At 38.6% G+C, this 24,904-nt stretch overlaps 1 protein-coding gene across 6 annotated transcripts in view; it reads right to left on the minus strand.

Annotated features, from left to right (window-relative positions):
• cadpsb (Ca2+-dependent activator protein for secretion b) overlaps positions 1–24,400 on the minus strand; it is a 73,096-nt gene extending 48,696 nt beyond the window's left edge. For all 6 annotated transcript variants that reach the window (XM_072382047.1, XM_072382044.1, XM_072382046.1 and 3 more), the window contains exons 1-3: positions 23,816–24,400; positions 8,519–8,632; positions 5,412–5,744 (exon numbers count right to left, since the gene is read on the minus strand). In XM_072382047.1, the coding sequence (XP_072238148.1) occupies positions 5,412–5,744; positions 8,519–8,632; positions 23,816–24,148 (780 nt within the window). In that variant the 5' untranslated portion in view covers positions 24,149–24,400. The remainder of the gene's footprint in view (positions 1–5,411; positions 5,745–8,518; positions 8,633–23,815) is intronic.
• Positions 24,401–24,904: the final 504 nt, after the last annotated feature.

Below are 24,904 nucleotides of genomic sequence, written 5' to 3' on the forward strand. Positions count from 1 at the left end.
AGCATTAGAAATTCTGGAGCATGTAAAGAGGGATGGGACTTGTTTTCCTTCTATATCAACCATCTTGCCCTTGACAAGACTGAAAACAAAGATGGTTATGGCCGTGGAAGGGGGAACTAAGATGATGGTGGTCTCTGTGAACTAATAGCTGTTGTCAATGACCCACAGGCACAATACAGGTGGACAAGCAACCACATGTGAAAATAAGAGTGGAAAAAGGTATATTTCTCACTCTATTATGAAAGCGTACAGCAGAGCTGCTAAATGAAGGTGACACTGCCTTAGCCAAGTTGACAGCAAGTTAAAGGGACGGAACAGAGGCGGGTGGGTATTTAACAGCCCAGCTGAAGACAGCTTCCCAGGTGGCTGCTGGGACACTAGCAGCAGACACCAAACACGGTCACGGAGGGAAGTCTTGTGAGGAACACAGAACTGGGCGGCAGGGCCTGCTTGGACTTGGAGGAGTTGCAGCAGCTGGTCTATATTTAGGTTTGTTGTGTGTGCATGTGTTTGCTAAAATGCGCAGAGTGAAATCAAGCTTATCCTTTGAGAATGTAGCATCATGCAAGATGTTCTAATTAGGAAATCTTATCAGTACATTTTTCAAAATTCTTCTCAAACTCTAAAATTCTAATCAGAATCAGAATCATGTTTATTGCCATTTAGAATTTGACTTGGTGTAGATGGTGCAGACAATATAGATATATATACAGAATCTGGATATATATACAACTAGAGACTGTGTGTTAATGTAACGCCGAAAGACTGAAGATGCTATGTTAAAGTAGCTTGTAGATCGGGAAGGGGAGAGGGAGAGAGTCAGTGTCAAGAGGGGCTCCGGGCCTTGTTGATAAAGCTAGCGGATGGGAAGAAACTGTTCTTGCGGAGGTCTTGGTCCTGATGGACTGCAGCCTCCTGCCAAAGGGGAGTGTCTGAAAGAGTTTGTGACTGCACAATGATTCAGCACAATGTTTCTAAACATTGTGTTGAGAATTGATATATTTTGTCTTTAAGTCTTGCTTCAGGCTGTCACTTTTGTTTGTCTTATAATGAAAATTACCCAAATTACTATGCAAAGGGATCAAATGAGGAATTGTTCCCTGCCAAACTGTAGACAGAGTCTAAATGCCCGTTAACATGTTTAGCAGCAAAAGAGACAGATGTCAAACCAATCCTAAATCAAATGAAAATAAAAGATTATGGGGAAATTCAGCACTTTAAGCAACCCATCTTAAATGCTACTGTCACTTTGTGTGAACAAAATATTTCAAAAATAAAATAAGTTTTTCAGGTAATATGTTTTTGCAAAGATGTTTTTTTTGTTTTGTTTTGAGCTGTCAAGAACAAATTTGATCTTTCATTTTTGTTCCCCTGTAATAAACATTGTCCAGATTCTATGAAGTGGGTGCAGTCAAGCTTCCCCCTTGCATTTCAGCACCACTGCTCTTTCAGCTAAGAGGTGCCTCGGCAGGCATGGCAAATGCTCTTATCCTCTCCCAATCCTGTGTGCAGTGAAGAGGTTCCATTACGCAATTATATCAGCTACAGGCTAAACCAGGAAGAGCTTGGGCCACATTTCCCAACTAACAATTGCAGACAAGAAAAATTAAAGAGGAACAAGAAGAGCCTCCTTCAAAGTCTGTTACAGGCAGAGCTGATCTAAGTATGTTCTGTGGGTCTGGGGTGGGAGGCATACAATGATTTATGGCTCTGTAGTAAGGAAACTCTCATCCTGATGGGCCCGGGCTTTACTTTGACTCCCAGGCTTTGGTAATTCAGTCAGCCACTTGATATTAGGGAATTATTTTATGTGAATAAGAGTTCAATGGTCTGAATAAATATCTGGTTTAAAAATTCCAGAATAAAAATCTGTAAGGAGCGTCAGCATCAACCCTCAACATCAACCCTAAATCTGAGGAGTCAATTTAGGAGTCAACAGAAAGTATATCTACAGTCATAACAACCAATGAATTACAAGAAGCTTATTGATTGGTTGTATGTTAGCTGCATGGCAGAAAACTGAATATAAACAGGATTTAGCCTAAAAATGCAAACATTATATGATCAGTTTGAATGTGTTATTTCCATATTTTTTTAACGTCATTCATTCATTCATTCATTCATTCATTCATTCATTCATTCATTCATTCATTCATTTTTTCATCAAGAAAACAACTGAGCAATTGTTGCAGCATTCAACATAGCTAGCAGCTGCCACAATATCTTTATAATTAAAAAAAAAGCTGTCAATGATAATATAACTATCACTTTTACCTTTTTTCAATGTGTACTAATCAATGTTTTATATATAAACACAAAACAAATGTGAATTTACTCATTGAAATGTTGATTCATGAGGCAATAAGCACAGAGACTGCACGCCAAGTCTGTAGGAAGCATTTTAGCATAATTAGCTTCTTGGTTTGGTCTTATTTAGCCAGTTTACCTCCAATTTGGCTGCTGCTCAAAGCATGGAAAACTAGCTTGGTACCCTTTCCCACTGCACTCAAAAGCCAGATATTAGCTGGTCTTAGCAGGTCAAACTGAAGAGAAACAAATTGCTAACAATTGTGACATTTCATAGCTTCTATCTTTGCATCATTAGATCATCATTAGATTACATTACATTCTGCTGGTCAACCAGCATAAGACTCTTCTGTAGCGGGGGGACACACCAGCTCAAATGATCAGATTTATGCTTTATGGATGGATCAGAGGACCAGTTTAACAATCTCATACCACAGTTGTTAAGTGACTGTATGTTCACATACTTTGTGAGTTACACACTGGGATACTTTTGTAAAGAACTGGCTCTGAATTGCACCTCAGAGGTTCAAGGCTGTCTGCAGAGTTTTGCAGATTTAAGATCATTGCTAATTAGTCTTTTTTTTTTTTTTACTGGTAGTTTTACAAACTTTTACAGGAGACAGCTGGGATTAAAGGATACATGATACATCGCTGCAATAGCTGAACTAAATCTCTCCCTCCCCTGCTGGTGCGCTGACGGTATGCCAATATCTCAGCTGAATCCTTAGCAGGACGAACCCACCATGAGAATATAAATTGCACATTTGAACAATGCTGATAACTTAATCCAAAGCTGGAAGGTGATGGAAATAATCAATATTGACAGTATAATCAACATTTGTGGTTTGATTAAACCAAACTCTGCTCTGTTTACCCTGTAAATGGGGTTAACCTAAAATGGTCTGAGTCTGTCAGAGTTCTATGGCCATGACACAAAGGTCTCAGAGAAGAAAAGTGCTTATTAGAAAATATGCTTATTTTCTAATGACTTTGAAAGATAATTTCATCTTCTCTGTTTTTTAACCCTTTATGTTTGGCTGAGTGGTTACTACGATATTTTTTCTGTGATGAGATCAGCTCAGAATGAATTTTTATTTCTGCTATACTCTTAAACTATAAACAAAGTCTAGAAATAATGTCAAACGTTTGGGGTTTTTTGTTGTCTTTTTCCATTTTTGGAGGCATTATAAAGGAGGCATTATAAGTAAACACAGCACTAAACCAATTTTTTTTTTGCGGTCTTGACACCAAACATGTTTTTACATTTATCTGGTCATGTTTGGTGTCGCCACAGATTAATAACTGTGCAGCCATCAGGGAACAGAGCACACTCAAAGTCTGATTTGCACAGTAGTTGTATCGGTCTGATCTGTCCGTTAGGCATTTCCTGGGGCTGCTCTTACTTTAGTGTGAGACAGAAATAAACCAGCACTTTCTTTTGACTATTTGGATGTGACTGCAAAAATGGAAATCCCTTGTGATAACAGCTAAAACATGATAACGAAGCTTAGAATCCCAGCCAGTCCATGAGAAGCTGTCTTTAGATGCCAGCAGCCCTACGCCATACTGACTGGATTGCCGCATCTCCTTTCTAGAGAATATTTTATCATTCAGGAAAGGGCAATATATGACGTCTGACAGCTTCCTGAGAGATTCTCAAAGTCACCATGAGTATTATTCATTACTGCAGCAAACATAGATACAAAAACACAAACAGAAATGTATATTTTGTTCAGTTCCCTCATATAAAGTATATGAATTAAAAACTAATCTGGTCGTTCTCAGAGCTATGATCTATTTCCCATTCCTCATGTGCCATATGACACATCACAGTTCAAATACGTCTCTACACTATCTACAAAGCACTCACGATACTGCATTGTTTATGGCTTACCAGGATGTCTTCATTGTTCATAGCAGAGTATTATATTCTGCATGTAGATTTCTGAGCAAACACTAGCATCTCTACTGGTAGCATAAATAAATGAATAAATTAAATAATGAAATAAAAAACTAGGTTAGCCATCTTCAAAGGATTGGGAGGAGAAATACACACAGGATATGAGGGCTGTGATGATGTATTGCACCTCTGCATTATGAGGTTCACACTAATGAACACTCATGCAGAACAGAGCTCGTATTGATTTTTTTCCAGCTGAGACATTCAAACAATACTGAACAGTCTAATTTGTTTAACAGTAACTCTTGCCATCTCCTTAGATCTATAGGTTAGCAGTTGCTAAAAGGGGGCTGACACCTAAGCCAAAGAAATTCAGCAATTTAAAAAGAAGTTGGCCTCAAAGAGGCATATCCATTAGGTCTAAATAAAATGAAGGGGTATGTACTTTGTACATTAAATGCTAAGCAGATGGATAGGTGTCAGAGGTTTCCTCCAAATCCTGTTGGGGAAAGACTTTTAATCAATCTCCAGTAGAAAGACAACATTAGTGCTGCTTCCAGCATTACCACTGAGAGCAGTAAAGACGGCTGAGGGAGGAGAGTTATGTCTGATACAAGCACTCCAGAGTCCACTATTATCCTCCAGAAATCTTAACATATGTCCCTGACAGTGAAGGATTTCTGGCCTGGTATCAGGGGATTTATCTCAAGGATATTTTTTTATATATTATTGTATCTCAATGTTTTAATGTGTTTAATATCATTGTTAACAATGATATATCTGAGAAAAATACGTTCAACAATTAGTTGTTATTTTCATTGATGTAATGGCTGGCTCATAGTACAATAAGGTAAAAGGCTTCCAGTGTTTTAAAAAGGCAAGAAATTATGTGGTGTATATCAAGGACACAATTACAAGGTGGATGAAAATTAATGAAGAAAAAAGGGGGGAAAAAAAGGAAATTGTGCAAACATAAATATGGTCATGAAGCCATGCATCTTCAAAAAGGAAAATCTAATACTGAAGATATTTGGACATAACTGTGACAGTGCATGATGCTGGGGAGTCCATGCTCTGAAAGGAGGTTATATGTGAAACTGATGTCTCCAGCAATCCAATCAATTAATACTAAATTGAACCAGCGCTGAAGTATTTCAATGTGCAAACCCTAAGAGACTTGTCACAAGCTGGTTTGATAACTCACCTGACAGGCCTGATAAAGCAGCTGGTGCTCAAATTTTTTGATGCCGAGGATATTCTGGAACATCTCATACAGCTGGTCCTTGCTGAGGATCAGCTCAGAGGCCGCGCTGGCTGTCATGCGTTGCTGAGCTTTTCGTGGATCCTCATCACCACGGGAGATGGTGTCAAACTTGGCCATCCAGGAGCTGAGCACTGTCTCCTTGCTCAGGCCGTCAATCTCCGGAAGGCTTCGCACACGCTTTTCGATGTGCCTCTTAAACACTTCTCTGAAATCACTGGCTGAGAAGCCGCCGCTCTGGACCATCTTAGCCACACGGTCACTCTTCAGGAAAACCTATGTTGTGAGAGACTCGTGTCAATAGTTGTAGTAAACAAACTCATTCATTGTCTTATCAGTTTTGAGATCTTAGGCCTTTGTGCTTCTGTAACATGTCTTCTTTCAGGAAAGAAAATATCCAAAATAAATATTTAGTGTTAACTGTTTTGACAATACAATTGTAGATCCTAATTCGAATATTTAGACATATAATAGAAAATAAAAGATTGTCCAAATGAAAGTAGTCAACTATGGAATTGGAAAAGCAGACAAAATTTTGAGTTGAATAATCACAGGATTGTATGTGTTGCAGTCATTTTGCAAGAGGCAGAACGCTTGTGTTAGCAAGCTAACAGGGACAGAGAGAGGCAAGATTTTATTGTCACTGCATCAAGTGAAGTAATCATCCGAGCTGATGGCTTTGTCACTTTGACAGTCACATTTTGTTCTTAGCATCATGGCTACACACCAGCAGCCCCTGAAACATCATGGTTCAGTGGTCCATTACCCTTGTTACTTAGAGTAAGTTTCATTGAAAAACAAGGTTTGCAGGAGGACACTGATGTTAAATCAGTCTTCTTGGGTTCCTGCAGACCCGAGAAACATGTTTACCACAAAAAGAATACACACAGCAACAGTACAGTACAGTAATTGTTTCCATTACACTAATCTTACAATAAAAATGTCACATGAAACATGGACACGAAAATTTTACTTTTTTCAAAAATAAACTAAGCAGTTATTTTTGCACATTGTGGTTATATAGTGCTATGTGCACTACCTATTCATTGTGTTAAAGTTTAGCAATCACATTTAGTTCAAATATGTTATACACCATAATGATTTAAAGAATTTTATCAAGCAATTATTGCCAAGCACACTTTTTCCAGCAGTGCTTTAGAAACTGGTATTGTAAAACATATCCTTACAAAGACCATTAAAACTAATAGATTCATAAAGCTGTCTCAATAGATGATGTCTCTTTGTATGGTAAACCTTAAAGGGCTTTTTTACACCACAGCAACACCAAGAACTAGTGGCGACAGTGGAGCACCTGCTGTGTCTCCTAACATCGAACGGTTCTGGGAAGAATTTGCTTTTAAACACATCACAAACGCACAAAAACCTGCAGACTCCGACAAACAATATACAGTACCTTCCACACAAAGACACAACACTGCTGTGAAGAGTGAAGCAGGAGTCAAAAGCTGTTTAAGTAAGGTTGAGAAATAAAAAAGGGGGAAAAAAAACGCAAACAAAACCCCATTTGGTGTAAAAGGGCCTTTATAAACTATGCAAGCCGCCTATGCTGATAAACCCTGTCGAGAAATTCTGTAGCATCTGTAGCATCTTTCTCACTTGTCTTTTCTGTGCGTAACGCATCATTGTCTCTGTCAGGCTCCGTCAGGGCTTTTTTCAGACGTTTCTACATGTTACAGTGCTGTCAGGTCAGACAGACGAGAGAGAGATCCCTGACTGGCTGTGGAACGCAGTGAAGGACCTCAGTAGTAAGTTAGTGTGACTTTAACCGTGTTATCTTTCAGACTATAAACCTATAAAAGTCTTTATAGGACCTACATGTACAAAACAATCCATATGATGTGTTACTTTAAATTGAAACACATGTTTATACACATCAAAACAGCTGATACCAGAGCTAGAAATATGTTGGATGAGAAGTAATGAAGCAACAGTGACCTGACTTTATACAAACGTTTTGTTCATATTTTTTTACCCGACTGAATCATTTATACCTCCTGTTCGATACACCTTCTCTTGCCCATGTGTATAGCGTACGTCAGAGTCGGAGGTTGTCTTTGCAGTGTCTTCAAGAGCAAATTTTTTTCCCTGACACCGCTGACATGAGGAGACACAGCAGGAGGGTCTGCAGTCACCGCTTGCTTTGGATGTCAATTTGGTGCATAGGAGCCCTAAAACATCTCAGAACCATACTTTACAGAGTAAACTTTATACACACTTTCTATTGTGTTTTTTTTCCCCATCATTTTTGCAGATGTGAATTATCTACAGCAGGAGTCATACCTTATGTTATAATCCTCATTTCAAAATAATATGTTTGTTTTTAAGTTTGATCTGTCACGATGATAGACAGAAAAGCCTATACAGTATGGGAGTGAGCAAAGAGAGATACCTTATTTCAAATTTTAAATTGTCAATTTAGAAAATGAAAACTTCAGACTACAGTTATTATTTACTCAGTTCTGAATGTCAAATCCCAAATAAAAAATAAAAAGACTTTAGTGTGTCCTGATGTCATTGTCTAGTTTGTTTTTCTATCACGCATTTAGTTTTTAACATCCTCTTTAACGCAATGCCTTTTCCACTGTATGCATCGTAATAATGACTTTTTCCTCTGCAGATTGAATAGTGAGGCCGCATAAGATGGCTGTGTCAACCACATGCTCTGACTCATAATCTGTGCAGGGAAAAGCTTCAGCCACCATTTTACCGCTTAGTCTTTTCAATTCAGGCATTTTGACATACAATAACAAACAGGACTGTGTCATGCTTTTTGACTTTTCAGACCGAATGCTGGTTTGAAATTTTATAAAGACTCAAGCAGGTTACATAGATATATACAACAACAAATACATTATTTGAAATGAATATGCAGCTGCATTTTTATATTTAAGACCAGACAGAAAAGCATATGTATGAATAAGCTACAAAGAGTAATGCAAAATATATCAAATGATTTCAAAGCATCAATCCCTCATGCATGCATAAAAAGTGGATGTGACTGTGAAGGTGCTGCTATGGTGCGTTATTACCTCGTAGTAACTCTGCACAGCATTGATGAATGCCTCATCAGCTACAATTTGTGTGTCTCCATTGAGGAAAGCCTGGAAGCGATCCTTGGTCTGCTGAAGCTGCTGCTTGGTTATCTTTGGAGGCAAGGACAAACAGTACAGAAAAATTGTCAAAACAAGCACATACAGTTTAAACTACATATCCAACCATTTTCTAACCGCACACATTCTTTTTCTAAGATATTTTCTTCAACTTCCCTTTAAGGAAGAATAAGCACTCCATCGCGTGCTATAATATAAAGTTCCAGAACCTTACTGCAGTGGATTTCAGCCACAAACTCATTATTTTGACAGTTTATGAGAGCATGAATTTAGATTAAACTGGGAGCTTCACTTTTGTCTTTACCTACTGAGTAGAATCACTACCTCGAGTCTAGATCTTTTTTTGTTATCCTCCCTCATGAGTGAAACCCCACTTTGTCTGAAATCTTCCATCTGGATAACCTCTTCACCCATAGTCTGAGCTGACGAATCCACCATCACATACACATGCACACCCAGACAGCTGAAAACTGCTCTCGTGAGCATTGTAGATCATGGTCCAATGAAGCTGAAAGGACCCACAAATAGAAAAAATTCCACCCCAATATCACCCAACTGAGCTCCTCCAGGCTTCAGCTGTGCTTTGTCTCCCTGCCCATGAATACTACAAACAACAGCAGTCAACACATACTCAGCAAAATCAAAGAAAAAAAAACACAAGAAAAAAGGCACAGTTTTCTTTATGCCATGCTAGCCTCATAACTTATCGTTTTTGGTTACAGTTTGTGTCACTTCAGCTCAAACTATCAATGAGCACATAGCCTTTAAACTTGGCTCAGCTGGCCATCCGGGTCATTTTTTTCTCTTACTTAACTCTTGACTCTTCATGGTCACAATTAGGTCAAGTGTTTGTACACTTCCAAAACATAAAGACCCTCTTATTAGTCTCAAGGCCTTTTTACATCAGCCTTTTCAACTGGAACTGATGATCCTTTGTGCTACACACACATTGGTGCGAGGTGTGAACGTACTGAGGCACTGAGTACATGGGCAGTTAAAGTTGATCTGCAACTTATGCACCTCTAAACTGGCAATGTAAGTAGTAACAGAAGCGAAATGCACTATGTGTGTAAGGGCAAGCTGGCACTGTGGAACTTGTCACTCTAACTACCGCCGCTGTCCTTTCAGTTGATTCTGCAACACCAGCTTTGATGTGTGTAAGCCCAAACCAATGCTGTGCTGAGCTGCCTCTGCTTGTCTTCCATTACTAAAGAGAAACAGCCAAGGGTCAACAAGTACAGTATGTCTTCTTTTTGCACCAATATGGCAGAACTGTCATGTGAAAATGGGCTTCAGTCTACTTTATTGAAATTGCAGATAATGCTAGAATGCTAAGCTAAAGTGGTGAACATGTGATAAAACCTGCTCTAAAGAAACATGTTAAAATAGTTCTTTTAAGAATTTTAAAGGCTGAGTTTAGCTTTTTGCAGCATCACAGAGCTGCTGTAAACATTTGAGAACAGGTTTTTCATCATCAAAGATGTGTTTTCAGTGCTGTTTGTCTCTCTGGTCTGTCTGTCATTACGGCACAATAGGAACTTAATTAAACCAAAGAGAATGTTTTGCACAAATCTGCATCACCCTCTTTAAAATAATAAGACAGTGACAACCCAGACTGTTAGGCAATAAAACTGTGAGATGCCTTGATATATAGTATATTAAAAAAAGAAAAAAAGAAAGGGAAGATAATCCTTTTAATCAAATTTTGATCTGAGAATAACCAATTACTTAAAATAGTCAAATTTAAGTTGAATTAGTATAAGTGAAACAAATGCATTTTGCACTGTGGGTCTGTATTATACTTTTAAAATGAAGTTTGATGAAAGAGTGAGTAGGCAAAACTGCTCTTATGGAATTTGTTCGAAAAAAAATGCATAAAATGCAGACATGAGGCGTTTATATCCAATCAGACATAATAATTAGGATGTGCTGAATTATATACTTTTAGCCTTTAAATTTTTAGATGTACCAGTTTCACATGTGTGCTGTGTTTCCATCTCCTCATCTGTTTGAGGTGTGAACCTCCCATAGGTCTGGATATCCTTGGATTGAAATTATGTGTCGTTACTGAGTCAGTGATCCAATGGTCAGTGACCCCCCCCCCCCAGCACAGAGACCTGCTGTTACTGAGTGTGGCTGTGCATTCAGCAGTACATCGCAAATGACAGATACTTGCGTAGGAGTGAGATGCAAAAGTACCACATATAATGTGCCTGTGAGGCAATCTCATCACCATCTGTGTGTCTGTCTTACTACCCTAACCCCCCTTTGATAATAAGAAAATAAGGACAATATAATGTCAGATTCCACATCTAGTTCCATCTAGTATGTAGGCAGGAGTAAAAATGCAAAATATCGTAAATAGACTCGAAGAGGTCAGTCATGACATGACCTCTTCATTGTTTGTTGTAAAAGTGTTATTGATCTAAACACAAAGTATCACAATTTTTTTCACCAAGACATCACTCCTTCTTCTACGTTTTCACAGCTGTTGTGTTAGCATGAATGTGGATGATATATCATGTAATGCCTAAAACATAAAAGTCCCACTCACAACATAATGCAACTCATCAACATCATCAGAGATCAATACTAGTACTTCTGCTCAAAGGTTTCAGGTTTATTTATCTTCATAAGAGCAGGATGTGAAAGTAGGGAGATAGTGTGGACCCTTCCTGCTATGCTTTATTAGACCTTGGTGTTCAAGGAACATCCTGAGGCAACAAATGCAAATATCAATACTAGTATGAAAATCAGCTGGTCTAGGGGGACATGTTTGTCTTTGTTTGCTTGTACATTTCATAAAAATGAGGCAAAGTATAAATTAATCATACAGCATGTCTTTACTTATACCTATACTACACAATATAATGAATAGTATAACATACGGATGAAGTGTATTTTTTTTTCATAAAAAAAAAATTTGTCCCAAATATGATCTTTACTAATCCTGTTTCCTCTCTAGAAACAATAGAAAGACGGAGTGTGTTTTAAACAAGCCTGTACTTCCATGATGTTGAGCTGTTAGGCTGCCACCAAAGATGTGCCCAATAATGCAACACAATTTAAAATAATAGTAATTGTTATTTGAGCCAAACAAACTTAAAAGTCTGGGAACAAAGCTAAAGTGACACTTGTGCTATAAGTCCTAATAATTGACACCAACTTTAGACATCTCAAAAACACCTGAAAAACACTAGTGCACATGCACATTGTATGCACCTAACACCTTCAAAGTGCACGTTTCAAAAAGCAGTATTAATGGTGAGTAGACCAAATGGATTTTTCAGGTTAATTGCATATTAATGAGCGGCTGTGATTAGAACTGAAACAATTAATCAAGAATCAACTGACACAAACTAATTAAAGCAGCTTTTTTCAATAATCAAACAATGCCTTTGGCCATTTTCAAGCAAAATACCAATTTACTGCTTCTGACCTCAATCATTAAGTAAATAAAAGTATGCATTGTTTTGTTTTGTTGTTTTTTTTCCCTATTTTCTTATGTCAATTTGATAAATAAGAAAATATCAGACATAGTTATCAGACACGTCAACAATGAAAACAGTTGTTGGTTGCAGCCTGGGCTGTAACCCATGTAGACAGTGGTAGAATGGTTTTCAGTACCCTCACACATCATTAACTTGCATGTAGCCTCAGAATAATTACACAGATACCTGAGTAAGATAAAAAAAAAGATGCGATACTATGTTCCAACACTGACAGAACACATTTGTCTTTTACCTGAAGGTTTTACAATGAAAGGTCAAAGCTAATAATACTTTGGCTTCTACTGACAGTTTCTCTTGGCCGATTTGACTTCTTGTGACAACACAGCAAGCCGCTAACAATGGGTTTTGCTGCATCTCTGATACAGAGGCACGCAGCTGTAAACTAGGTGAATAGTGTGCACTTCCTCACCAAAGTACACTTCAAACGCATTAAGTATTTATGACTTACAGCTTCAATGCTTTTCATTTCATAGCTGATTAGAGAACTGTGCTGATTAGCAATGAAGCTGATGGATGAGAGAAAATGCCTCCATTTTCATCAGTAAAGTCAGACTCCCAAGACATACTTTCCTGCTTTGCTCATATTGATTCTTTCTCTGTAGCTCTTATCAAGATTGCAGTGTTACAAAGTGATTCATTTGCCTTCAATGAAGTAGGCAGTGGCATCAATCAGAGGTCACGTATCAGTAGGGCACGAATGCCCATGTACAGTAACTTCATTACAGTTTAAACGGAGGATTTAAATTTTAAGTTCACTCACTGCAGAACATTTAATAGTTTCAATATGTCCGTAATTTAGGTCCATTAAACATGATCAGATTTTTATTATATGTAATATTACTTATTGGATATGTGTCAGGCTATAACGGAACATAATTTCAAAGTGTATGACTTGAGCCTCCAACAGAGGTTCATGCTGAGTCTCAATGGGCACATTTGTTAACTCTAATGGTTCTTTAGAAAATTGAAAAAGGATTTTTCTTAATATTGCTATATGCAACTATTATTCATAATTTCGGTGCAAAGGTAAAGTATACAAGTAATGAAATTATTGTAATTTTCTTAAAAATTAAAAGCTACATTTTTGTTTGTAAATCTATCTGCAACCCAGTCTCGCAAGAAATTGCTAAATAGGACCGTTTGTGTACACGTCCAATATGTAGTACTTTCACAATCCAAGACTTAAAAATTATAAGGTTACAACATTTATTTTATTGCACTTGTTCTGTTTAGTGCGACTGGACGGGTGTTATGACCAGTAAGTTTTAACCATCTACTTATGAATATCTAAAGCTAACTTGTGAGCCAGCAACCATGTTTGAAAGTCAAGGGGTTTAACATCACCCACAAAGTCCTTCCTTCCCCCCTAAGAAGACATTTTTGTCCGACTCAAGAGAAGCAGCTGTCAACATTATTACATTACTAGCATCAACATTGTTACAGAAGTGGAAAGTGGAAACAACGCAATGTGTTTGTGTTGGAATAGATAACTGAACAAGTAAAATATGTATGTATATGTAAGTAATTAAGATTTGTCACAAGATCGCTGTGCTATCTCACAAGACCTTCTAAATGTTTTTCACAGTCAGCAAACAGTAGATGTTAATATTCAAAATGTGATGAAATTCACAATAAATTCATTTATATCAAATAACTTTTACAAAGAGTTTCCTGGGTGCACTGTAATTTGACGCTGATACTGATTAAAATTTTTATTTATTATAATAACACTAATTCCGGTTGATATATTTCTTATGTGGGACATGTTTGGTTTTTTTTGTTTGCCTTTAAGAACCGTGACCAAAATGAACAATACGCAATGCTAGAATATACAAACATTTGTGCATTATAGTGCAATAGTGCAATATAGTCTACTGTTACTCATTGACAGACTCATAGAGAAACATATAGAACCGCTATACTGTAGCCTCATCAGCATTAGGCTAATATCATTGAACATATTGGTCCAGCAAATTTAAGTTTCGTGGTAATTTGACACATTCTGAACATGACTCATGATTGATTTTTCTGTCTGACTGAAGCAAGTCTGCCACCGAGTGACTGTGAGCATGAATAGAGGGTTTGATTTTATTGTATTTTTAGTGTATAAGGCCTTAAGCGTGATGTCACTACTAGAAGTGCAACAGAATTTATAGCGTTGCACCTTATGGTCAAAATTATCAATATTATAATATTATGTGTTTTGAAACAGTTTGATCTCTTAGACTACAGATCATGTTCAAAAACGATTTTATCTCCTTGAAGTTTTGAATCAACATGTCATCAACTTGTGAGGCAGCTTTATCAGCTGTTCCTGCAGTGCTGAGATGAGTAAAATTCATTAGCTAATTGAATGCAGCGTGCAGTACTGTAGCAACTGTGTGTCTGTGCAGTAAAGCCGCCTCTGTGCTGACTCACACTTGAGCTGCTTCTGGAAGTTATATAACGTTGATAGGATAGGTTAAATTAGGCTGTTTTCCAAAATTAAATGGCTGGAAAATGAAAGGGCAGCTTTCAGCAGAGTGCAGTGGGAATTGCAGTTTTGATTGATTTGTGTAAGAATATATCTTAATTACACTTTAGACTAAGGACTAAAAATAAGCTCCAGAAATGCTGCAATAAACATGGCATGTTTTGCTTGTGAATTGACCTCACTTTTGCGCAAAGGATAAGCTTTTACATTGGCTTAATATCATACCATACAAACTTGATGCTCTCAAATTTGTTTGCTCAGAACCCCCCTCCCCCTCCGCCAATGCATCTTTTGGTGCTCAGCAAACATGGTGTCAACGGATCTACTCACCACACACAAAGAGCATTTTATGCATGTTGCAAATGATACCAAAGGCCAATATCTGAGTAAACAGCAAGTATGAGTACAGGAGCAGGCCCTGCATGACAGCTGTACAAATTCTACCAGCAGCAGGCCTCATCAAACACAAAACACCAGCATTGTGTAGTGACTGGGTCACAAAACTACAATTACGCAAAGACAGATGCACAAGCTATTATCCCTAACTCGTGTTTTGAAGACACACGCGTCATGTGAGGAAATATCTGTCCTCTAGGTTAGTAAGCAGCCAGGTCTATATTCTGAGGACAGAGCATAGCACATTGAAAACATGGATAAAGCAGGGAGCTCTGGCTCTTTAAAACCAGCCTTCACACTGTTGTCATACTCTATCGCTGTGGCTCTGCTGATACATCCAGGAGAACACTGTGTTCACATCCAGCAAAGCTTTGCTTATAACACTCATCCATTATCACACCACCAACTCACTAGCAGCAGACATCCAACTCAGCTGCTTCCTCACTGCGCTCATTCAGCCACTGAATTGAATTTATGAATTCAATGAATTTAAACTTACACGAAAAGTCCCACGAAATAGTGAGGATCTAATCTGCCGAACAATTTGCACAAATCTGGTCCATAACCATAAAGTTATTCATTTGCATTGCACACATTAAACACTCAAGTAAAGAATCCAGAAGTGATAGTTCACCAGATTTTCATTAAATTAATTTGATGGCAAATAAATGTATTCATGTTTACATTTGGGAAAAACCAAGGTCATTTTTTTTATATTATTCCAAATGCTTGTTGTCTGGTATAAGATGTGTGCTTATATAATTTTTTTTATATAAAGGAAAGATATGATGCTACATCAAATGATCATGATGAGTTACTTTTGACAAAATATGTATCTGCAACAGAGTGAGTACATACAGGAAAGATTACTGAAGCTTTCAACTTCAGCTTTAAATTCACAATTTAACTAGTAAAAAGACAAATTGAATGATTATTAAGTCACTAAACAAGCATGAGCTGCAGTTGTTCTTTTTTCTAAATTTGAAATGAATTGATTTCATTTGCTTCCATAATTATTTCCATAATTTTGTATCTAATAAAAAGGAAGCACTACTCTATACTTTGTAACACAGAAAGCTGATTGTGGGTCAGTGTCTTCATTGCTGGTACATTACTCTCATCAAGACTCAGTCATAAATCCTTTCATTGCACACCCCCCCGTCACAAATCACTTTCTCTGTAATCTGTCTCTTTCATTTTCTCTCTGCCTCTCACTCTGCTCGCAAAGGTGATTATTTCTGCTAACTCTTGTTTGATGTTCAGTAAAGGTTTGCATTGCATGTAGCCACCCATAGGAAGCAGTCTGAGATAAAAAAAAGATCAAACAGATGGCATTAGTAAGGCCTTTGGGAAAAATATGACTAATATGAAGATTATGAGGGAAAGGGAGAGCAGGGAAGCTTTTTATAAAACATTTTACTATGTTGGGGGTAACAAAGTAGATTATTTCTTTTGTTGACTCACTGATAGGGGATTTATTATCTCGGTAGACCAGGATCAAGGATTTATTTGAAGTATTGACAGCATTTAAGAACAAAAAAATATGTTTGAAATGTTTGTATGTCATGAACATTACTTGAACTTTTTGCCACATGCAAGGGTGAAAACCTAAAGTGTAGGTAAAAACCCAGTGGTTCAAGTCAATCTCACAACAAAACCTCAAATAGTCACAAAAATGATTTGTTTCCCGCAGATGCAATTTTTCCTGGGTTACTTTTATTTATTTTTTCAGGAAAATAACTTCATGGAGAAACACATTGTTCCCACATTTAGTAATGAGTCATGAAATTATGTTTGCATCCCATTTGTTTTCAAAGTCTGAGAGGTTGCGGAGGGGTGAGGCTAAAACAAACTAACGTTCGAGCTAAACAATTGAGTCCAGTTTGGATTCAGCCACTGTTTCCTTGTGCTTTTGGTCACCATTCAACTGCTACACATTACAAGCGACTTGACAATCATTATAGGCATTAAAAAACTACATGAATGTATCTTGTGACTACTCTTTGTTTTTCATGTGAAACAGGCCTGCTTCGTTACGTTTCGGGCCATCTTCCTGGCATTGATTCCCTGAATCTCTCTGTGGGAATGTAAGGCCACTCTTAAAAAAGACATTTCCTCATTTGATAATGTGAGGATGGCTGTGGAGAGCAATGTCGGACATGTAAGTCCAAAATCTCACAGGTGTTTATCTGGGTTGTTATCTGGTGACGATGTAGATCACTCTCACTTCAAATTTCTCCTTACTTTGTCACCCCGTCTGTATGTTTTTCACTGTGCTTAAGTGACATCTATATTTCATACGGAACTGATGTGTGCTCAGTGATGCTTCCTCCGCAATTTTGAGCCAGTGTTAGAGATCAAAGCAGTTATCCTGAGCAAAAAAAGAGTGCCTTTGAAAACCACTTTTTGTGTCTGTCAGAGGGAAGGTGACTCACTTGTAGTGACTCTATTCAAAGGAATGGTGACACAAACATGTAACAACATCTGAATCTCAAACTAAGCATCTACCTGACACACAGCCTCGTGCTTGCTTGATGCCACTCAGCTGGAGCCATCAGAGTGAGAAGCAGAGAGGACTGCTGTAATGGTACTGCCTTAACTCCTGTCTTTAATGTGGAAAATCAGCACAACTAATCTCCCTCACTCTCCTCTTTGTCCTTTCGTATTCATGTCTTAGAAATTCTGCCTTTAGTCAATGTTTCATAACAGCCCACATTTGTTCAAACAAATATTGTTTGTCTAAAAGCTGCCTGCCCAAATTCCCTTAGAAGACAAAAATTTACAAAAGCATGATGACTTGCAGCCACATGTGGTATTAATTTGCAAATGTTTGCTTTATCTGTGCTTAAAACTTCCTCATTAGAATCACACAATTATGAGAAAACTATCTTGTAATTATCAGAAAAAGAAATACAATGTAAGAAGAGAGCATGTAAATACAACAGTTCAAGGACATACAAACATGTGGCAGTAGCTGATTCATTCATCCATTTTCTGTACCCGCTTAATCCTACGCAAGATTGGGGGAGCTGGGAGCAGGGTATATCCTGGATGGGTCGCCAGTCCATCACAGAAGCAAACAACCATACACACTTACTCCGACAGTAAATTTCTAAACACCAGTTAATACAACATGCATGGTTTGGACTGTGGGAGGAAGCCTGTGTACCTGAAGGGGGAAAACATGCAAACTCCACACAGAAAGGCCTCAGCCAAGATTCAAACCAGGAATCTTCTTGCTGTGAAGTGACAGTGCTAACCACCACACCACCATGCAGCCCACACACTAGCTGATGTAACTTTGGTTTGCTTTCATTTCATATTCTTGGTTTAACAAATGTTGATGTTGCAAGGAAACTGACATAATTTGTTTTTCAGTGTATACTGTATCTTATGCAGCGATCTAACAAGGAATCACATGACTCTGCAGATCTATCTGTCTCCATCCTCGGAAGCAGTGTGAGAACATAGCAACTGTTCTCAACCAGACAAATCTGATTTCCACCCCAAGAGCTGCGTCCTTCAGAAAACAGCAACATTTCTTTAAGTGTGGTTGTACGGACATCAGTGTTTCAGTTTTCATCATAACTACAGTCATTACCAGCAGAAAAATGTTCTGAAACCTTGATCTGCAATTTCAGTATGCATAATACAATGACAATAAATGGCTTCTAATTCGAATTCCAATGAGGTGTCTTTATGCTACAGCAACTCATTTTCTAGCTGAGTTCAACAGGTAATATTTATTCTCAAGGCTAAGATAAGACCTTGCCCAGATCTCTGATAGGAGAGTGAAGCTGGTTAACCATTGCTTACCCAAAAAACAGAAAACACTTAATGTAGGCTCTGTGAGGATGCATACTATAAGTCAGACAGTAATTAACAAGTGCATCTTGTACTTTAAACAAGAGCAGCTGAAGAAGCAAGATATCAAATTATGAAACACTGTGCTCAAGATAGATCAAACACCACATACCTATGTGGAATAATATCTATATGATAACTAACAAAAAAAAATGTTTTACATTACTTACAAGCTGTTTTTGCTGAAGTATTTGCACTTGTGTAGCAGTTTCTGTGAGCACTGCATTGCCCCTTATGAGAAACAGGCAGCAGTAACGGATTATTAACATGGCAAACATTGGTCAATTTGACCCTCTCTCCATTTAGTTTGATGTTCTGGAAAAGACATTATTACAAATTAAATCTTAGCTTTCCTTTTTGGCTGTGCCCTAACAGAAAAAGAGATGTGTAATTTGTGAAGCTGCGATATGTTACACGAAGCTGCACAGATTGTGGGTGAGGGGATATTTCACCTGCTGCTTTTCAGCTGTCGCCCTTTCGAAATCCACCTCCATGTTTGTACTATCAATGAACACCTTTACTCTTTAGTACTACTGTTGCTAAAACGTACAAGAGAATTTTTTTTAAAATCTGGAGATAAAACTTCTCATCACCAAAGAAATCCCTAAATCACAATTTGAACTGACATGTCCTAAATTGGACTGTTTAAAAGAGCTCACAAATATAGGCAAGTGTTTGCTTCAGGGCATTCCACATAAAACTAGAGAAAGAGAAGACAAAGCATGAAGATATAGATATAGACATTTATATATAGATATGTAGATATATCTATATATAGGTATATAGATATATAGATACGGCCATTTGATCAAATGGGTGTTCATATATCTTAAAAGGAAGGGCTAAAGTACATTAATAAAGGCAATTCAAATCATGCTGCCGAATCTGTTGCTTAATGAAAGAGAATAACTTTTTCAAGCGCCAGCTTTCACTCTGATTGACATGTTTTATTGTTAACTAAAAGCTTGACTTTTACACTGCCTGCACAGTGTCTTTCATTGCTGACGGATGTTTTTTTTCAGGCAGAACACCATTTAGACGTCTTACATAACAATGCAAATGATTTCAGTGTCATACTTGTGCTCTCCATTTATTGCTCCTGTCTTTCATCTACATTGATCTACATGTGTTTCATGAGCATCACAAGAGCGGGCATTTCACCTAAGATATTTGTATATGTATGCCCACAATTTCAGTGTTATCTTGTAAAATAATTTCTCATTTACTTGAAAAAATAGATGAGAAATAAGGAAATACACACTAGTGAAACAGCAGTCGTTTGAATCATGAATGTGTATTTTTCTGTTATCGACAAAGATGAGATAATTACATCCATGTATGACCTTTCATATGCTGGCTTATCTGTGCAAACATCTTGCTGAGCTCTGCCAAAGTACTTCAATGATTCTTATCGCTTTTTGTGTCTAAGCTGTTGCAACAAAATTCCTCTCAACTTCATCATTAACATTTGCTCTCATGATAATTTGTGTTTTTTTGTTTGTATGATTATCTTCCCAGAGTCCTTTGTTCTTACTCCAGCTTCTTTTTCACAAAGACAAACGGCAATACAGAGGTGAGAAAACGATTCATATGGACAGGTTTGTTTGAAATACAGCAAGTGCATTAAAAAGCTGTTATCCTGCTTTAACATATTGGAACATAGAAAAAAACAAAAACAAACAAAGCACACTGAAAAGTCGGGGCTCCCAAATTAATTTGCCAACTGTGCTAAACACCAAAGATGTGTTCATTTTAAATTCACATCACAAACCCTTCTGCACTTCACACAACTCCTCTCCCTCAGAGTACCATTGACCTACTGTATGTTAAAATGCTGAGCCAAGAGGTACACTATTACTTAGACCTACTGGAAGATTACCTTATTGGGTCAGATTATCGTCAGGGCAACAAACCTTTTACTAAAAGAGAAAAATCCTTAACATGAGCAGTTATACAATTTGGAAATATACATGGATTCTGACATATTAAAATATGCTAATTTGATAGATCAGGTTTCATTTATACTATCTTTAATGTAATTATCTTTAACAACATGTACAAGCTAATTCGTAATTAAATAAGAATTTCATAGCTTTTGGTTGCCATTGATTTTTCTTGAGAAAAAAATTCTAATTACTCAAGAGGAGAATGACTTGTAACTTTGTTAGACCTTAAGCACAGTAATGCTTTGAGCTGTATATATCATCATACTTTTTATCTCACTAATGGAATGATGATGTTGGGCAAGGATATGATATCTGATATTCTTGGACCACAGTTGGGATTTGAAAAGCCAACCAAATGACAGATAAGCTGACCAACCGACAGAGAAATCATCAACGAATTTTACACGCATAAACATCTTTACAAGACATAATAAACACTAGAGAAATATAAATTAATCATTTAACTTTACAGCCTCCATGCCCTTGTTTAACTCCTCTATTCATGCAGTTTAGACTGATTATTGTGATTAAATAAAGGGAGATTTTGCCCTCCGGGACAATCATGATGATTGCATGAACACAATCTATATATCTGCAAATAATCTCAATAATTTACTCAGTCTGTGTAAAGGGGCTATTAGTGTAAGTGTGCTCAAAGATTGTTAGCCTTGTATGCAAACATATGTGCCACCTGTTAATTATGCATGAACACTGATACAACAAGTAAAAAACAGCAGAACAGTAAACATTACCCATGGCCATCAAAGAGAGACAACTGCCTGTTACTGCCTTATCCTTTCACAAGGTTATGGCAATGCATTTGAAGAAACAGCAGCAAAGCTTGAAAAGTCTGCAGTCTCGTCTGTTTCTCTGTGATAGCCCATCGCTGCCGTTTGTGTGCCAGAGCTTCTAATAACGGATTATCATGAAGCTGCCCCACATGTTTTTCTCAGGCGTTTGGGTCTTATAATCATATTTCTGTCTAATCTTAAATAACCAACATGTTGAAAGGCTGCATATTAGACACACACTCACTGGAGAGGAATCTCCAGAGATGTTATTGGATGTTATGACTGAGGTGGGGCTGTACGGTGGTGTGGTGGTTAGCACCGTCACCTCACAGCAAGAGGGCTCAAGGTTCAACTCCCAGCTGGGGCCATTCTGTGTGGAGTTTGCATGTTCTCCTTGCGTATGGTACTCTGGCTTCCTCCCACCATCCAAAAACATGCATGTTAGGTTAATTGACAACTCTAAATTGCCCTCGGGAGTGAGCATATGTGGTTGTTTGTCTCTGTGTGGCCCTGTGATGGACTGGTGACCTGTCCAGGGTGTACCCCACCTCTCACCCAATGACCGCTGGGATAGGCTCCAGCCCCCCCACGACCTGACCAACAGATTAAGTGGGTATAGAAAATGGATGGATGACTAAGGTGCAGTTCCTTGACTTTATAAAAGTGCACAGCTGTTGTAACATAATACTCTCTGACTTCAATTATTTATGTTAAATGTTTCTGTGCAATGAATTATGCTCATTACCTGGTTAAATGAAACTAACTCACTGTCATACAAAGACCAACACTTTTCGATTGCCTGGATTGACAGCAAGCATTATATTATGTGTCCAGATTTTCACATAATATCACAGCAGAGGACTGCTGCTCCTTGTGATAAGACTACCAGTAACCTATGCCCAACAGGACCACAAACAAACAAATAGATGTTAAACACTGTGGTTTCTGCCTCCCACATGCACTTCCTCATTAGTCAGCAGATTTCAGACCATATGGCTTAGCAGTGTCCAGAGAAAAACGAGTATGCATGTCAAACCAAACCGGTAGTTTAAGAGCAGTTACCATACTATTGTTTATAAAGACTCAAATGGATATGAGAGGCATGATCAGCCTTTAGTGCCCTGAGTGAAACATCTGTGGTCTCACCAAGCACAAATAAACTAAATTCTGCCTTTGTGAAAATAAGTATAAGAAACTCATAGCACACCCCAGTCCACTCAAGGGATGGTGGCCACACTCACAACATGCAGAGATATATCTTAATTAATAACAGCCATGCACGACCAGATGATAAACTATTGCGATACAAAGCAGAAAAAAGAATGATAAACCGGGGACGTTGTCAGACAATAAGGTGAGTATTCTTTCAGTATAGTAAGGCCTGTGTAATGACTTTGACAGTAAGGACAGCATGACCCAAAACTGGCTTCAGCATCAATCGAAGAACCCAGCAGAGGTGTGAAACCAGGATGGGGACCTTTTCCCTTACAGTAACTTATCTAAACCTTATAAACTGGACATTTTAAAGAAAATGGCTTTACAATCAATTGTGGAGAGGCAGAAAAATGTTGTTTAATGCATTTTTTTTACAGTTTACTGCCAGAAATCAAGCTCATCTGGAAATGAAAGAAAAAGGCTATTAAGCTACACTCAAGAGGTCTGTGCCTAAAAGTCACCTTGGGAGGCCAAACTGACTGGATAAGTGATGGTGTAAACGGCTCGGAATTGAGAATCCATCAAAAAGACAGGACAGAAAACCATGTAGACTGCATATTTAAGTGGGATCGGGACTTTTAATAAAATGTAGACCAACTAGACAATGACACCGTCCTGTTGCAAATCACCATCTCCTGAATGTCCCTTCAATTAATTGATTTTCTGGTCTGTAGGACTGATCTCACTTACAAGCTTGTGTATTGGAGGAACATGAACTGCACTCAGTCTGCAGCTCTGCAGCACCACCAGTCCCTTCACTTTCCTGGTCTATACCTATACCCGCTCCTGTCATGCTCTGAGGATTGCAACATTTTGCGTCAAAAAACAATCTGTGCATTCTGGAGCTGTGATGTATCCGTTCGCAATCGGATAGGCCTTGTGGTCAAACCCCCCAACACACACACACACACCCGTGTTCTAGCTTATGTAGGTCATCAATGACAACATCTGCGAAATGAAAGGAGTAATTTCGTCATCATGTGGTTATTAATTATGGCTTTGCACTAAGTGGCCCTTACCTTCTGCTGCCGCCTTGCCATATCTGTTGGCTGCTTTGCATTGAATGGATATGCGATGCATCGCATCACAAAAACATACAATTGCAGCTTCTTTTTGCGCTCTTCTTCCTCTCTGTGCAGCTTCTCCAGGTCCTCTTTCTCCTCGCTGGCGGCAGACGGGCTCGGACTGGTCGGACGGGCACTGCTGCGGCTGCTGCTGGGCGCTAGTCCACCTGAGCTATCGCTTGTCCTGCTTGGAGAGATGCGGGATCCGGCCTGAGGTGCCATCGCCTCTTTGCTTTCCTCTTCCACTATCCCATCAGATTCCTCTTCGCTGGACGACGGATCTAACATCTTTCTCTAGAAGTGATGCTTCCTATGTCCTAGCCTGCTAATTCAGTTTTTAATACCCCCAGATGATAGCTGTGCCGTTGTCTTAACCGTGCCTAGATATAGTGTATATTATACCCGAAGTCAAGACAGGGATAGGCCCTGATGATACTCGCTCACTGAGAGATGTCAGCAGTACGAGTGGTGCTGGAGGAGGTTTAGTCTGCTTCACACCGAGCATTCTCCGCCTGCGCCGAGCACTCGTCGATGCTTACGTATTTTCTGTATTTTATTGGTCTGTCGGTGCTGCGGATGTGAGAGGGGGAGGTGAGAAGGAAGCCAATGGGAGGGGCGGGAGGGGGGGGGGGGGGGGGGGGGGGTAGTGTAGCTACAGATGAGGGAACGAGAGATGCTTTTTTTGTGTGACAGCGGGAGATGGCTTCTCCTTTCCTGCCAGGCGGGGGTTCAGGGGGGCAGAGCTGTCCATGGTGCTGAACACAGAATCAGAGCAAAGACTGAAGGATGGTCGTCCTTTACTGTAGCTCCTCGTAACATCCTGCAGTGGTACACCTAAGATGGCTGCCACAGGATTTCTCCCATATTGTCACTGACTGAACCGAGCAACACAGTTAATGGGCACCGCATGGGAAGCAGATCAGTGGGTGTAAATTTTCAGAATGATTCGTGTGCAGCTCCATGCTGTGGGTTGCTGAAGGGTGGGGTAGCCATAAGGGCTGAATAGCTTGCTCTTCCTCTGTGTGAATCAGGGTGTGTGTGTGT

The sequence above is a fragment of the Leuresthes tenuis genome, unplaced genomic scaffold, assembly GCF_036924035.1.
Source record: "Leuresthes tenuis unplaced genomic scaffold, fLeuTen1.0.hap1 SCAF_3, whole genome shotgun sequence".
Taxonomy (NCBI): Eukaryota; Metazoa; Chordata; class Actinopteri; order Atheriniformes; family Atherinopsidae; genus Leuresthes; species Leuresthes tenuis.